General features: G+C 36.2%; 1 protein-coding gene and 1 pseudogene across 1 annotated transcript; one reads left to right on the top strand and one right to left on the bottom strand.

Annotated features, from left to right (window-relative positions):
- Positions 1-5,261: 5,261 nt before the first annotated feature.
- Positions 5,262-7,155, bottom strand: LOC134325448 (interferon-inducible GTPase 5-like). Its single transcript, XM_063007648.1, has 2 exons — positions 7,109-7,155; positions 5,262-6,420 (listed from the first exon to the last, which is right to left on the bottom strand). Exons 1-2 carry the CDS (start codon positions 7,153-7,155, stop codon positions 5,262-5,264), a joined length of 1,206 nt encoding a protein of 401 aa, XP_062863718.1.
- A 4,743-nt stretch (positions 7,156-11,898) lies between these two features.
- LOC134325443 (interferon-inducible GTPase 5-like) lies at positions 11,899-13,996 on the top strand (annotated as a pseudogene).
- Positions 13,997-18,086: the final 4,090 nt, after the last annotated feature.

Raw genomic sequence — 18,086 nt, 5'->3', positions numbered from 1 at the left:
ATCCTCTGATCATCTTTACTCATCAGAGACTCTCAGCCTTTCCTGGATGCTGCTTTTGTACCAAACCATGATTACAATCACCTGTTCACATCACCTCATTATTTAGTTTTTTCACATCATTACTCGCCCTAAATTGCACCCGTCCCAACTTTTTTTGGAATGTGTTGCAGGCCTGAAATGCAGGAATGGATGTTTATTAATAAATGAAATGAAGTCGAGCAGATGAAATATCTCAGGTTCATCCTGTCTGACATCAAATAAAAGTCTTTTATTTATTTATTTGAGGTTGTATTTTATACACAAGGTAAATAAGGTTGAATAAAGTGCTGCATACATTAAACTACACTGATAAACTGATGTGAATAAATGTTTTTTACAGATAGGGGTGCAGAAAAAAACCCTCCAGCTCAACAAGAAAATGCTGCAGATGATGATGAAGGTAAGAATCAGTGCAGGTTAAGATTTGTTTGTGTTTAAAATGTTCTGTATACAACTAAAGGTGAACAAAATATTTCTTACAGACAGAAGACAGGACAATGAAGTAGAAATCCCTGCAGCCCCTGAACCAATGCTGAATCAGAGGGGTGGATGTGAGGGTGAGTATCTCTGAAGAGCTTGTGGTTCACTGTCACAACACTGAAGGAGAGGCTTAAGGCTAAAAGTTTAAACAGATCACATAGATTCTACAAAAACATAACTCTTGATGCATGATGAGTAAGATTTTCACTCACACAAAAAAGTGCTAAACCCATTCTGATTAAACTTTAACTAATACATTTCCCACAACATAGTTAATCAGAAAATATGTTTTATACCTGTAAGTTTCTTGTAGAATTAAAGGATTTAACAGATATCCCAGAGGTCAGGGTATCCCTATTTATTAATATAGTAATATCCCTATTTCAGGGTAACAAAGTATGAATAAAGACACTGATTATTGATCTGTGTTTTTTATGTGGATAATAATTTCAAAATCTTCAAAATCTATTTCAGGATCAGTGATACTGAGAAAGAATGGAGCTAAATACAAGTCTGTGTCCTCTGATAACCAGTAACAACGTCACCTGCCCAAGTTTACACCTCCAGAGTCCAGATTTGATTTATGGTAACAGCATGGTTACATAAAATGGATTCACTTTCCCCCCTGCAAAATTAAAAAAGCTAATAAAACATTTAAAACGCAGTACCATACCTCCACAAGTAGCGGGCTCTGCTCCATAAAGCAGGCGTACGCTGTTATTCATATAGAGACAGTGGTGTATATACTTCATTACAGTACTTAAGTATTTTTTTGAAGTATTTCCACTTATTTGAGTATATAATTTTTCGTGTACTTTCACCTTTGATCCACTACATTTCTTAAAGAAAATGTTTACTATCACTCCAAAACAATTGCTGTATGTAAATTTGTGTAGCTGAATGATGTAAGATGTGCGACAGACTGCAGAAAGCAGGTTCGGTGAATCTGTGATCTACGCCTGTAAGTTAGCCAGTCAAATTTATTTGTATAGCGCTTTTTACAATGGACATCATCTCAAAGCAACTTTACAGAATCCAAAACCCCTGTTGAGGAGCCGAGGGCGACGAGGAAAAATTCCCTTAAAATGACAGGAAGAACCTTGAGAAGAACCAGACTCAGCAGGAACCACCATCATTTGCCGAAACTCACCTGCTGATGAATATTTCTTCTGCTAACTTCTATATCACACCGGCAAAGGCAGGGCCGGCGCTGGGGGCGGGTGGTGGATGGATTTCCTCACTGCCCTCCCAAGCGCAATGCAAGTCAAGGGGTCCGTGTTTTTAAATAACAAACAACGGGTCGCATTTTAATTGTCTGAAATAAATTTTCTATCAGTTCAACCAGAAATAAACGTGCGAGCGTGTGCACGTGCTAAAATTTTTATTTGCTTCATATAAACAGTGTAAATCAGGCACAAGTGTTAAATAAAATTGCACGAACTGATTCGGCAGTAAACAAACAGCAAATAACAATCAAATATATTTTTAAAAGTTATTTAAATTTTTAGTTCAAGCTGTTTATTAATGTGAGGTTCATCTGTGATAATAAACTAAGGGAGCGTCTAAAAAGTGCATGAAGCGGAACGCTGATTAAAATACAATAAATGTTGTACCACAGTGACGTGTACGATCAGTTATACCTATATTACAAAACTGAGTTCTATATGGTAAAAACTAAATAATAATGTAAATGTTAATATTGTGACGATGGTGAGACGTTAGTAGTTTTTTATTTAGGAAAAATAGTTCTTGTGTGAGTTACCAGGGCAGGAAAAACTACATCAGAGACAAAAGTCAGAACAGGGGACGCGATGTAACGTTATTATTACTTTTTTACTCCGTCTTCTCAACACTTGTGCTTGATTCACACCGGAGCAATTATGAAGCGTTTGCATATGAAGTAAATACACGCTAGCACGCACTTGTGTGTTTATTTCTGGTTGAACTGATAGACCATGTTGATTTCGGAAAATGACAATACAAGTCGTTTTTCATTTTCTGTTTGTTTCTTTGTTATTTGACTTTTGAACTTGAAACGAAAATGAAAAAATGGCTCGTTTTCCTGTGGTTCAGTTTTGGTTTTTAAAGTGAAGAAGAAACGACCAAAGTCCACGGACACAACGGCTAATTTTTTATGAATGATCTCTGAAACAATCACAAAAATGAGTTTTGCTGTTTAGTGTGAAGTTTTTTTAATGTATATTTCTGTTTGGCTGTTTGAGTCCTGTAGAACAGACAGACAGCTTCGCTCTGAGCAGCTCAGTAGAGCAGACGGGTTCTGTCAGTGTGAACAGGAGAGGCGATTACATATCAGGGTAATTTAAAAGACTTCTTCAAGTTTAAACTGGTGAATTGTTGCCTGATATTACTTAATTTTAATATTTTTTAAATTATTTTATCAGCAATAAGCTGCTAGTCAGTAGCAGCTAATCTGTCTTTATCTTGATACCTTTCTGTATGTTTTTGTGTTAATTTTGCATTTGTTTGTTTGTTTATTAGGATTTTAACGTCATGTTTTACACTTTGGTTACATTAATGACAGGAACGGTAGTTACTCATTACACCAGATTTATCAGTATGCAAGGTTATATCAAACACAGTCATGGACAATTTAGTATCTCCAATTCACCTCACTTGCATGTCTTTGGACTGTGGGAGGAAACCGGAGCTCCCGGAGGAAACCAGGGAACCAGGGCTGGGCAGAGGAAAAATTTATGGTGTTAAGTTTTTTAAACCCATTACTGGTCTCAACAAGAAAATAATATTTAAAAGATTATTTCTAGTATAATAGATTCTTATTAGATGATTCTTTCTTCCTAGTTTAAATAAAAAAGACATTAATTGTAAATCAGAACAATACTGGAAAGAATGGAGAATTTTTTCTCTTTCACTGAAAGGTACAGACATCAGTTTTGGTTCTACCAGCCTGAACTTGTCCAGCTCTTGTTTTCCTCTGATGTTTTGTACTCTGTGGTATTTTTAAAGCTTCCTCCTGTATCCATATTGATATTGAAATGTTTTGTCTTTTCCATAAAGGAGTCCCACACAATAGATGCATTTAAGTTAAATATAAAAACTTATTTGTTTTCTTTGGCATTTGAGTCCTCTTAACCCAATAAATATTAAAAACTTATTCATTGTCATAGCCATCTTTGTTTTAGTGGTTTCATTTGATTTATTTGATTTATATATTGGTGTGTATGTATGTTATGTTGTATGTATGTTAATGAATTGTTAAATGTTGTATAGTTGAGTGTATTTATACTTGTGCTATAAAAATAAAAGTGACTTGACGACTTAATTTCTAATGAACTCGAAAGTGAGGTGTACTCTCCCTGTACAGTGGTTAGCTAGGCTATCAGAACAGAAAACTTCCACATTACTCGACAGAAAACTGCCTCTCTCACGTTCAGAGCTGGAGTTCTGATAAAAGAATAGCTTATTAGGCATATTTTGGACCATTATGTAGTATTTTGTACTGAATATTGCTCAGCTGGTCTACAGTTGCATTAAGACCTCTCAAGCAAAAACAAACGGCGGTAACGTCTTTTACCTTTGCAGCCACATAGACAATATATGGCGCCCTCTTTTGGGGACAACAAGTAATTACACCTCTTAAATGATTCTGAGGTTTTAGTAGCTCCATATTTCATATGGGTTACAATTGGAAACCTTTTCCTGCTGCCCATCAAGAAAACAAACCACTAGTGGTCAGTAGATGGCGCCGCAAGCAAATCCTCAACATGAACATTCTAATTTGGTTTATAAAAGGAAACGCTTTCAATTATACAAGTTAATCTGTGATTCACACTGATACAGCTTATTCTTATTAAGAAGACAGATCCAACACCAGATATGTTCAACAGCTTAGCATACATTACCACAAATACAAGTCCATCACAACACACACACTGTCATATCGTTAAATGATCCAAACTATAAGTATCAGAAATACAGACATGACAAGCTTTTTTTTTTTAATTTAGAACAATTCCTAATTTGGTTTATGGATAGAAACTGTAGTTATACACACAAGATGTAGAAACATTTCCAGGTAAAAACACGACCACAGATAAGTAGTGTTGAGTTTTATATACAATCATTAGGGTAATATGTTGTAGTGCAGGAAAAAAAACATCATATATACAGTTCTATATCATATAAATAATACCTAGAAACATTAACACGGCCAAAAAGTTTCATAAAGTAAGTAAAAGCAAAATTTATATCTCTTTCATTATCAATAGTGATCAAGGGACAAGAACCTGCTACCAATTCATGCAACATATTTAATTATTTTAGATTATCTTCATAAGCAAAAGTCTTATAATCATTCATAATCAACCCATATAAAATCCATATAAACCAGTTCAGTACATTCTCTTCCACCTTTTTATAATGTACATCATTATTCTTATCAATTTAATAACGTAAGATTAAACATACTGATAAATCACTCTTAAATACTATTATTTAAACAATTAAAATCCATACTCCAATAACTCACATAACGTCATTTACTTTGGAAAGAAAATGTCCATATTTCTTTATTGGTTCATGTATAACTTTCCACCACACAACTGTACACCAGTCCACTGTTATTAGCATTAAAAGATAGCTTAAACTAAAATTAATCATCACAAGTTTTCCTAAAACCCAATAATAAAAATAGACGTAGTAAATAATCCATCATTGTTTGGCTTGTTTGAAAATACATACATGAATACACTTTACTGCCCTCCTCAATCTAACCCGGCCTCTCTCAGCACTGTTAGTGCTGCATCTTCAAGTTCTTTCAATCCAGTCTTTAGCAGCAACATTGTAGAACTAAAAGAAATTCCTGCTGCTAAAGCACATCCTAGACCAGGTACAAACTTAAACAAGGACTCCATTACTTCACTACTAGCTAATAGGGATACACCTAATTTCAATGTTGCCATTTTACTTACAAGAGGACATTTTATCAAAGATTTCAGATGTGGCTTGTTGACTCGTTCTGAGAGTCTGTCAATTGATTTTTCATCAAGACCTAATGAGAAGCGGCACTTTGTAAAGAAAGTTACTAGAATGCTAGCATCACATGCTAATGATAGACCAAGTACTGGAACTGCTGCAACTGCACCAGAGGAAAGAGCTGCAGCCCAGACTGCTTTCTTAAACATTTCAACTTTTTTCTTTAGTACAGCCACAGACGTGACTGGTACTGACTGTATTAGAGCGTTTTGTTTATGCTCTGGAAGCTCTGACATCAGTGTGTCTACAAGCTCCTCAAAATCAAATGCAGAGAGATCCTTGGAGGAAATGAGAAAAACTTTAGGATTTTCAAAATCTTTCAGCTTCTGCTGACAGTCCTGTTTGATATCACTGAGCATTTTCTCTCTGTTGAAGTCTCTCCTATTCTCTTCTGCACGGACGTCATTGTCTATCTTTGATCTAACAAAGTAAAACTTCTTTTCCTGGTTTTGGATCTCTGTAGCCAGCAGGATGTTGTTCTCTCTGAATCTCTCAGATAAGATGATGATGAAGAAATCATACCTGTTGAAATTCACTTGTTGAAGATATCGCTTAGCCTGAAAATTGCAGCTACCAACTCCAGGAAGGTCCCAGAAAGTCACATTAGGCATTGTTGGATGTTGGTAAGAGGTTGCTTCAGTGGTGGTTTCAGTAACTCCAGTTTTAGCTGCACCTTCATCATCAGCCTCCAGTCCTCTGATTGCATTAATGAAAAACGACTTTCCAGCTCCTGTTTCTCCGGTTACAGCAATGTTGAGTGAGACATCGCAAAAAAGGTTGTGAACTGTGTCTTGTGCTTTTTCAGTTGCTTTTTCCATAGTTGACTCTCCTGATCCCTCTATGGCTGCAGTTATGTCAGGATCTTGGCTGGTCTCCTGTGCAAGTGCCCTGAAATAAGTGAAATTAGAAAATCATGTGTATAAAGATGTAAACCATAAATAATAAAAGATGCAACAATCATCCATAATATAAAACTGTTCATTTAGAAATTCAGTGTTTTATCTCTGTAGTCCAGTTTGTCTAATTTCCTTTGGTATTTTCAAGATAAGAGTTTTTGATTGGACTGTTGATTGTCTTGATTTTTGACTTTCTCACTTTTAAACAGTGCATCTCATCAGTGTCGTTGTAACACCTAATGGGCTATGACGAGACAAGAGGAGGTGGAGACACACACAGAGATGTGAAAAACAAAAGTATTTAATGATAAAACAACAAGGTAACAAGACGGGTTAGAACAAGACAAGACAAACAACCTATATGCTAAATGCTAACCGCTAACTAAGCTAAATATACATAAACATGAACGAGACAGGACTAAACAGGACTAAGGGCAAAGGCTAACAAACAAAGACTAAAAAAAGGTTAAACCGGACTAAACAGAGTTAAACAAACAAACCAAAACATGGCACAGGGGAAGGCAGACAGATAAAGGCAAACTGACAGAATCAAACCGAACAAACAGATCCAAATACAAACATAGTTCAGAGGCAAAATCTCCACTCGACTGTTCCCCAGCTCCCCTCTTAAATGTCCTCAGATGAGGGGCAGCTGGGGCTAATTTGAGGGGTGACCATACGTTCTCTTTTTCCTGCACGTCCTCTTTTTGAGACCTAAAAAATGCATCCGGCCGGGATTTTTAAATCACCAAAAATGTACAGGATTCGGCTTTTCTAGTCTGCACTCGACGTTCTCTGTGTATGTTTTTGCATTGGTTTGTTTTTAGGTCTTTTTAGGGTCTTTTTGCATCTGTTTTGTTAAAATAAGTCTGATTTTCACCTGCACGTACTAACACAGAGGCTCAACACCGTGCTGCTCCTGCATTCTGTGGAAATTGCTCAGTAAGCACTAGAAGACTCACCTTACTGCTGGGTTTCTACTGATGGGAGCAAGTAATTACAGTGAATCAAATTAAAGTTAAAAACACTCCTAACAACTCAGCTGATACGATTGTACAATACATCAAAGAACCTAAAAAATTATAATGGCTCAGGACTGAGAGTGTTCCCGGAGAGAGGAGTGTGGCACCTAGGCACACAGAGGCTGGAACAGTGTACTTTGGATAATGGCACACATTTTTCTGCTGTGGATAAATCTATGCATATTTTTAAATTTAATGTATTAATTTGTAATAAGGTGTATAGATATAGACCTGAATATACATAATTCTAGGTGAAACCATTACATTTCTTTTTAATGGGAGGCATTTTAACAAAATTGTTGTTAGTTGACTGGGGGCTCGGTTATGGAAATTGGTCTTTCTGCCAAAACATGAACTATCTTGATTTGCTCCTGTCTACAGTGAAATTAAAGTCACTGTAAGAAACACTGCGTTTTTTATTAGCATTTTCCAGCAGTCAGAAAATGCGACACAAGCTGAACAGTTGGCAGAACAAGAATGGAAGAACTGGAAAAGACGTGTAATGATAAGATTTAACATTGTGTCTCCTCAAACATAGGTCAGAATGATCTGGACTTCAGTGACCATTCTTCTAAATACATTTTACCACACAGAAACCAAATCATATAAAGTTTAAAGTTGTAACAATAAAATCAGATTTCTGTTATAAAATCTGGTGTGTAGTTTATTATAAAGAGGTAAATATATGTAGAATATAGTTTAAACAAATTAAAAAGGTTCTTACATTTTCTGAGCTCGTGTTTCTTGTGGATCTCTCGTCGAGGTTCTCAGGCTGTAACCAGTGTAATCAGTACTTCCTGATGCACCTGAGAAGATCACACACACACACACACACACACACACACACACACACACAGCCTATTTTGCATTATTTTATTTAAATATGAAAGCAATGCTAGATGAACGCCCAGCCCACTATGCTGTCCCGATGGCGGTGTAACGTCATGATTGTCTACACACGTGATTTCACTGAACATGGTGCTTTGGGGCTTGAAACAGTGACCTTCTGATTACCAGTCCAGTACCTTAACCACTGAAATAACACTGTCACATAATCTGATATTTATTATTATTATTATTATTATTGATTTTTATTATTGTTATGATCTGACCACCACTGTATAGGAAAAACATAATATTACTTCATTAATACTTAATTAATATTGTTATAATACATATAACAAAATCTCCTTCAGTTAATTTCTAACTTTTAATGATTTATTTATTTGTTTAGGTAATGAGGCAGGAAAGTAAAAGTATTTTTCGGTGATGTTTTCACATCATGATGATTTCACATGAAGTAAATTTGAATAACAAAATGAGTCACTCAGGGCACGAATAACAAAAAATTTAAATAATAATAAGAGAAGTTCAGCATTTACTTTATTCACTAACATCAGTTGAAATTCACTAATTATAAACTCAAAATGTAAATAATTAGTGAAAATTAAAAATGTACCTTAATTTTTCTTAAAGCACCCTAACCCCTGAATTACCTGCTTACATTCAAACCTAAATTCTAGATTCTTTCATCTCTTTTCTTTCTGATTTCTTTCATCTCTTTACTGACTTTCTTTTTAGCTAGTTAGCGTTTTCTCCTCCTCTTGTTTTTTCTTTTGTTCTTTCTTTTTTGTTTGATCTGCTGAAAGATGATCTTGTCCCAACTGATTTAGTTTGTTATTGGATTTGATTCTACATGAAACCACATCACCCAGGCCTCAGTGTGTAAAGAGAGCTGGAAAAATACTTTCATTTTCCTTCAGCACCTAAACAAAGAAGAAATAAACTGGCGAGATTTTGTTTTACAATGTTTCTCCCATACAGTGGTGGTCAGATAATAATAATATATGTGATCATTATATAGTATATTATTATATAGTGTTATTTTAGTGGTTAGAGTACTGGACATGTAATCAGAACGTCACTGTTTTAAGCCTCAAAGCACCATGTTGCCCCTGAGCAAGGCCCTTAACCCTGATTGCATTGTGTCTGTCCCCATTGTACACAGTATAATAATATAATAATTAACTATAATAATGAATTATATATTATTAAATACATTGTATTTACATTTTACCAACTGCATTATTATGGTCAGGGTCTTAGCGGGTCCAGTTAACCTGGAAAACACTGGGTGCACAATCCAGTGCAAGGCTTCCTCAATTACCAATGACGTTTGTGTAGTTGCCTGGATGTCCAACAATAAATAAATCTAATATATTTAACAGTTGTGTGTGTAATTAAAATGTAATTAATGAACTGAAATAAATACAAGTGTGAATTCAAACAGAAAAAAACTGTAGTAAAATATAAATTAAATGAAACAGTAAAAGAAGGTTGCTCAGATGGCGGCCTAGATCTGGGTTCGAATCTCAGCAGGTGAATCTGCCAACCAGCCACCCACCCGGACTGTCTGTCTCAGGGCTGGGAAAGAGGGGGTATATGGGCAAAGCCCCGTGATGGATTGACACCCTTTACAGGGTTTTCCCTGCATTGCTCCCAGTGTTTTGGGGAACCGAGTACACCAAGAATAAGAAGAAGGTAAAAATGAAAGTGAGATTTAATATTTTATTGAATTACAGTGTGTGTATTAGGTGTAAACACCAGTGTACAGTGGATCAAAATAAAACACAGATTAGATCAGTCACAGTAAAACATCAGATGACAGGAGAGTCAAAAACAGGTCGAAAAAAAAAGACATTATTGATATGTAATGTAGTTTTATTTGAAGATGTTTTATTATAAATGATTCATGATGTAATGAGGTGTAAACTGTTAACATATTAAAATGTGAAAGATTTTTGGTGGATTTATGTAGAAGGTGATCTGTAGATGTGAACTACATTGTACTAAATAAAGTAAATGTAGCATTATATGTCATGCAATTCACGTTTGCATTTATGGCATTTAACAGACGCTTTTATCCAAAGTGACTTATAACTGGGACAGACACAATGCCAGTAACTGAGGGTTTAGGGTCTTGCTCAGGGGCCCAAAAGTGGCAATACAGTGCTGTGGGGCTTGAAACAGTGACCTTCTGATTACCAGTCCACTACCTTACCCACTGAACTAATACATTATCTGACATTTATTATTATTAATAATTTTTATTATTGTTATGATCTGACCACCACTGTATAGGAAAAACATTGTATAACAAAATGCCCCTCAACTTTTAATGATTTATTTATTTGTTTGTTTGTTTAGGTGGTGAGGCAGGAAAGTAAAAGTATTTTTTGTGTGATGTTGAGTCACTCAATGAGCAAGAAAAAACAGAAATAAAAATAATAATAAGAGAAGTTCAGCATTTACTATATATACTAATGTCAGTTTAAATTCACTAATTATAAACTCAAAATAAAAAGAATTAGTGTGTCACGCGGGGCTAAGGCGAGACGAAGGGGGCGGACACACGCAGAGATGTAGAACTTAAACCAAGATTTATTATTAACAAAAGCTAATCACAAGAACTTGAAACATAGCTAGTAATGAGACTTGACTTAGCATGACTTAGCATGACTTGACTTAACATAACTTAGCATGGCTTAGCAAGACCTAGAAACATGGCTCAACAAGACCTAGAAACATGATCCATACCCAGCCCAAACAAACCGCATACACAAACCGAAGTCAATAGTCCCCACCTCTGTGTTCCAGTGCACCTCTTAAATAGTGTGCAGCTGGAGACAATCAGTTCAAATGGACCAATCATGAGAGGGCATGGCAGGAGACAGAGTGTGCTCATGGAGAGGGGGCGTGGCACATCAAAGCACCAGAGCACACAGAGGCTTAGTGGTACATAGTGAAAATTAAATTAAATACCTTATTTTTTTTAAAGCAGCTTAACTTTTATATTTAAATAAATAGGCTGGGTGTGTGTCAGAGACTATTTGCTCAGCTGCTACAGGTACTGGTTAGACTGGTCACAAGAAGCTCAGCAAGAGGTTTATGAGAAACAAAAGTTGGAAATGTAAGAATCTTTTTTTAATTTTTTTTATGTTTAAATTACAACCTACATGTATTAATTACATTTACCTCTTTATAATAAACTACACATCAGTTTTTATTACATAAATGTTGTTTAAATATGTGATTTTATTTGCTCATTTAATTATATTTATTTCCTTTGTAATCAGTGTGATTAAACATTACCTGAATAAATTTCAGTAGAACTTACAGAATCTAAGCCAGAGGTGTCCAAACACTTTTAAACACCACAACATTTACAGTTCAAGTGTAAAAATTACATATTTTATTTTGATTGAATACTTATAAGAGTACAGTGTTCCTATAGAAAGGTGTTCCTATCACATGTGATCAGTGGATGTATATAACCTATATGGGCAAATTTATGTGGACACCTGAACTTGAGCTTGTTGTACACTTTGGGATTAATATGGAGTTGCCTGTCTTACTTTGTGGCAGTAACTACCTTCCACTCCTCAGGGATGGATTTTAAGATTTTAGATGATGTTGAAAGAGTAAGACACAGTGTAGAATCCAATTCATCCCAAAAGTGCTTAATAGGGTTGAGGTCAGGGTTTTGTGCAGGCTAATTGAGTTCCTTAACATCAAAATCTTAATACCACGTCTTTATGGATCTTGTGTTATGCACAGTGGCACAGTCATGCTGGAACTTCCTCAAACTGTCGCCAGAAATTTAGAAGCATATCATTTACTTAATTAAATTGGTTTATATTTTATTGTAGATTTAACAATGGGTGTGGCTAATATATCTGAACTTATGTTAGTAAAGGTGTTTGCATACTTTAACCCATTCGAACACCTGAGGTGTTCACATGTTTTCCTACAGATATATGCAAACCCTATTTCATAAAAACAAGTTTTATAAGTAATATATGTGTCAATATGTGAAAAACAAGTTTCATAGTTGAGTCAGAGTGACAGAAAACAAGCAAGCAAAAAAATAAAAAAAAAAGAAGTTTTTTTTATGTCAATATAAAAGTGACAGACACACAGCAGCCTGTAAATGAGCTGTCCCAGAGGTAGTGGAACAGCCCTTTTCAGTAGTGGACCTCACCTTTAAACCCCTGCTGGTTGGTATGGTTGGGGTCATGTATTTCCGTCTCTTCTCTTTTTTCAAGAGCTTTGAAAACTATTACTCAGTTCTGCAGTTCTCACTTTGTTGCTGCTATTTTGGCCACCTGTAATTTTTCTATTGCCTCTTTTTGTTAAAAGTTCATTCTCAATTCTTGAAGGTATGGAGCTTGACCTTGTGCTTCAGTAGGAAGATGCAACCTGTCATGTTACACATAATGAACTCACAATGAAACCGATTAGACTGTTACAGGAAGTGAGACAAACTGTACTGTAGAAATTGTTTTATGAATTATGAGCAATGTCATGTTATGGACAAACATGCTAAGCAAATCATTATTTTGAATTATAATTATTTATTGTGTTTTTTTTTATTTTTACAAATGTGCAGGAGACCAGCCAAGATCCTGATATAACTGCAGTCACAGAGTCAACTTAAGAAAGAGCAACTAAGAAAGCACAATAAATGGTAGAGCAGTTGAATAACGTCTCACTGGACATTGCTGTAACTGGGGAAACTGGAGCAGGAACGTCATCTTTCATTAATGCAATCAGAGGACTGCAACTGGAGTTACTGCAACCACCACTGAACCAACCCCTTACCAACATCCAACAATGCCTAATGTGACTTTCTGGGACCTTCCTGGAGTTGGTAGCCGTACTTTTCAGGCTAAGCGATATTTTAAACTAGTCAATTTCAACAGGTATGATTTCTTCATCATCATCTCATCAGTACGATTCACAGAGAACGACATCCTGCTGGCTACAGAGATCAAAAAACAGAAAAAGCTGTTTTACTTTGTCAGATCAAAGATAGACAATGACGTCGCACATGAAGCAAGGAAACGAGGCTTCAACAGAGAAGAAATTCTGGCAAAATTTAGGAACTACTGCCTGGAAAATTTAAAGGACTTTAAAAATCCTAAAGTTTTTCTCATTTGCTGCAATGATGTTTCTGCATTTGATTTTGAGGAGCTTGTGGACACACTGGTGTCAGAGCTACCAGAGCATAAACGATACGCTGTAATGAAGTCAGTACCAGTCACTTCTGTGGCTGTACTGAAGAGGAAAGTCAAAATGTTTGACATAGTAGCCTGGGCTGCAGCCGCTTGCTCTGGTGTAATTGCAGCAGCAGCTCCAGTACCTGGTCTATTAGTGGCATGTGATGTTGGCATTGTGGTGACTTTCTTTACAAGTTGCTACTTCTCGTTTGGTCTTGATGATAAATCAATTCAAAGACTCTCAGAACGAGTCAACAAGCCACATCTGAAATCTTTGATAAAATCTCCTCTTGTACTGAAACTGGCATCAAACGTACTGAAAGAGTCTGATGTTTCAGAGTACCTTCAGAAGTTGGAACCTGGTCTAAACCGTTTTTCAGCAGCAACAACATCTTTTAAGGTTATGAAGAAACTCCTGCAGAATGGATTAAAAGAACTTGAAGATGCAGCACTGACGGTGCTGAGGGAGGCCGGGTTCGCGTTATGACAAGCTAAATAAAGAAGGTCAAAGGACTACGTCTATTAATTTTATGGTTTAAACTTCTCGTAATGTATTTCAGTTTATCTATTAATGTTAATAACAGTTTAGCAGGTGATGGATTTGTTGCTGGATTACTTATTTGTTTTAGTGGAATAATAAAGGAAGTGTGAACTGGAAGAACATGATGAGTGAATTACTGGTGAATGGATTTATAATATTCTAATAGATTAAAGGTGTTAAAGTGATGTATCAATACATTTATACATCAGTACTGATTTATACATCATGCTGAATGTAATGTGTTAAGACTAGTCAAGTCAAGTCAACTTTATTTATATAGCGCTTTTTACAACAGACATTGTCTCAAAGCAACTTTACAAAATCCAAGACCAACAGATACAAAAACCCCTGTTGAGCAAGCCAAGGGCGACTGTGGCAAGGAAAAACTCCCTGAAAATTACAGGAAGAAACCTTGAGAGGAACCAGACTCAGCAGGGCCCATCCTTCTTGGGTGGCCTGGAGGATACTTTAAATAAATACACGATTTACACAAAGCATACAAACACAGAATTAAATGATCTAAAAGTTATAACTGGTAATAAATAGATAAATAAATAATAATAGAGTTGTTCTTTGCTCTAGTCTTCAATAAAGTCTGTAGTGAGTTCTTGTCATTCTTGGTGCAATTACTCCCGACCCGTCACATCTGGCAGGAGCAGCATTGTTGGCACTGCAGTCTCGACTTCATTCCTTAACCTTGGCGGGTAAACAGGTTTCAATCAGAATGCCCTCGGGGTAAAACAATAAAGAATGTAGTTAATAATGTACAATGCTAGTTAAGTAAAACAGTTTTACAGAGAGTTTTAGACTCCGACCCCTAATTATTTCAGCAGAACTAAAAGGGAGAGCGAGCAGGTAACAAGGTCATGAAGGCTTTCACAGGACATCAGCGCCCACCTCTCCTACCCAAACCTGAGTGATCGGACAAGAGAGGCAGAACGACAGCAACCCAACATCCCTGATCACCACAAGTTTCTATGACCAAGAACCCCCAAGCTCTGCGCCTTTGTCTATACTAATCAAAAGCCTGAGAAAATAAATATGTTTTCAGTTTAGACTTAAACATTGAGACTGTGTCCGAATCCCGAACAGAGGCAGGAAGATTATTCCAAAGTTGTGGAGCTTTGTAAGAAAATGCTCTTCCACCAGCTGTGATCTTTTTAATTCTAGGAACTATAAGTAACCCTGCATCTTGTGAGTGAAGTGGACGTGCTGGGCTGTAGTGATTAATAAGCTCACTCAGATACTGTGGAGCCAGACCATGTAGCGCTTTATAGGTTAGTAAAAGTATTTTGTAATCAATGCGAAATTTAACTGGCAGCCAGTGTAGAGACGATAGAACAGGAGTAATATGATCAAATTTTTTAGTTCTAGTTAGCACTCGAGCTGCTGCATTTTGAACTAACTGGAGTTTGTTTATGGATCTACCAGAGCATCCAGTTAGAAGAGCATTACAATAATCTAACCGAGAAGTTATAAACGCATGGATCAGTTTTTTGGCTTCATTAACAGATAGTATATTTCTTATTTTAGAGATATTACGCAAATGATAGAAAGCAACTAGTTATATTATTAATGTGTGTATCAAAACAGTGTTGGCAGTTGTAGCCTAGTGATTAGGGTACTGGACTAGTAATCCAAAGGTCGCTGGTTCAAGCCCCACCACTGCCAGGTTGCCACTGTTGGGCCCTTGAGCAAGGTCCTTAACCCTCAATTGCTTAGACAATGTACTGTCACAGTACTGTAAGTCACTTTGGATAAAAGTGTCTGCTAAATGCCAAAAACGTAAATTTATCAAAAGAAAGATCTGAATCTAGTGTGACAGCTAAGTTTTTTACATCTGGGCTGGGAGTAACAGAGAAAGACAACTTGTCTCTTGCAGCTTTAGAGCCAACAAGTAAAACCTCTGTTTTATCTGAATTAAGTAAAAGAAAATTACCTGACATCCAGTTTGTTATGTCGTTTACACTTTAATCTTCTATCTTACTGATTGTGTCGGTATCATTTGGTTTGGCTGATATATACAGCTGTGTGTCATCTGCATAGCAGTGAAAGTTTATGCCATGATTATGAATAATTTCACCTAGTGGAAGCATATAGAGTGTAAACAATAGCGGTCCCAGTACCGACCACTGTGGAACACCACACTTTACTTTTGTAGTTTCCGAGCATTTATTATTTACATAAACAAATTGCGAGCGGTCAGTCAGATATGATTGAAACCAAGAGAGTGCGAGTCCTTTAACACCTACTGTATTTTTTAGCCTCTCCAGTAAAATTTTCTGATCGACCGTATCAAACGCTGCGCTAAGATCTAATAGAACAAGAAAAGAGACATGTCCATTATCAGAAGACATTAACAACTCGTTAACTACTCTAATTAATGTGGTTTCTGTACTATGGTTGGGTCTAAATCCTGATTGAAATTTTTCATGAATACAATTTTCATTCAAATAAGAGCATAATTGTTTGGAAACGACTTTTTCTAATATTTTAGAGACAAAAGGAAGATTTGAAATTGGCCTATAATTAGATAAAACATGTGGATCAAGATTAGGTTTTTTAATCAGGGGTTTAATAACAGCACTTTTAAACAATGTAGGTACATACCCAAGGCTAAGGGATGCATTGATTAATGTAAGCAGGGGCTCTACAATAGCTGGGAGTAAATCTTTAAGTAAACGAGTTGGAACAGGATCGAGTATACACGATGATGACTTCGATGATTTAATCAACACAGTTAGTTCATTTTGGGAGATTGGATTAAAGGAATTTAGTTGGATTAACTCGTTACTATTATCACTAATGCTGCTCAGAGTGAGTCCATACTTAACATTGGCAGGTGACACACACTGACTCTGAAGTCGTATTTTTCTTATTATTAAAGAATTAAAAAAAAATATTGCTGGTACAGTTGGGTGGTATATAGGATTTAGTTTAATTGACGTTTTAGTTAATTTGGACACTGTCTCGAAAAGGAATCTAAGATTGTTCTTATTTTTCTCTATTTCTCTATTTTATAAGTGCATTTTTATGTTTAGGTGGTTGCTTTGGTATAGGTAGACGACTGCTATGGTAAAAGATTGTTGTTAAAGAGTTACTAAGGTGATGCCAGGTGGTGGCTAAGGTATTGCTTTGTGGTTGCTGTGGTAGCGAATTAATTACTAACATGCTAAGTGCTGCTAGGTGGTTTTTAGGGTGCTGCTTTGCCAAGGCATTTCAGATGGTTACTAAGGTGTTGCTAGGTGGGTAGTATGGTATAGAGCACACCTGGGCACCCGGCTACATCCGGCCTGTTGGGTGTCTCTGACCGGCTAGCATGGGTTCAAGTCCCTGTTTGGGCGACAAGCTTCTTAGTTAGTTTCCCCAAAAAGATCAATAAAGTCTTATCTTACCTTACCTTACCTTATCATGAGGTCAGTGGTGAATAGAAATAAGACATAAATACACGTACATCATACATTCAATACGATAGCATTGTTTTTATTTTAAAAGGTTATTTTTCCTAAATGTGTACGTTCGTGTGAGTGTATTCAGCTGCATCGTAATGTGTCGGTGAATAAAACTGTGAGTGTGATTAATACCAAATGTCTGGATTTTTAACAAGACACGGACTTTTAAGTACAGTATTTATTTACTGAAGTCAGATGTAAAGTTGTGTGTTCGGTTTGTGGCGACCAGATGGCTGTTTAAGAATTATAATTTAAATCACCATTACGGTACTAAACACACAGGTTAATACAAAAACTTGTACGATGCAGAGCGTCACATCTGAACTGCAAAAGCAACAAGGATTTATATAAAGTGTGTAGTTATGCAGCTGCTAGGTGGTTGCCAAAGTGTACTGGAGTTACTAAGCTGTTGTTAAGTGGCTTCTAAGGTGGTACAGGTGGTTGCTAGGGTGCTGGTGCATGGTTCTATTGTACAGTACAATGTTACAGAAAGTGAGACTTTAAAAATGCTTGTTTTATGAATTGTGAGCAGAATTCTGTAGTACAGTTTGTGTCATTTTTATGTTAAGGACAATTATGATGAA

The sequence above is a fragment of the Trichomycterus rosablanca genome, chromosome 1 (genome assembly GCF_030014385.1).
Source record: "Trichomycterus rosablanca isolate fTriRos1 chromosome 1, fTriRos1.hap1, whole genome shotgun sequence".
NCBI lineage: Eukaryota > Metazoa > Chordata > Actinopteri > Siluriformes > Trichomycteridae > Trichomycterus > Trichomycterus rosablanca.
This window is presented reverse-complemented; position numbering and strand designations above follow the sequence as displayed.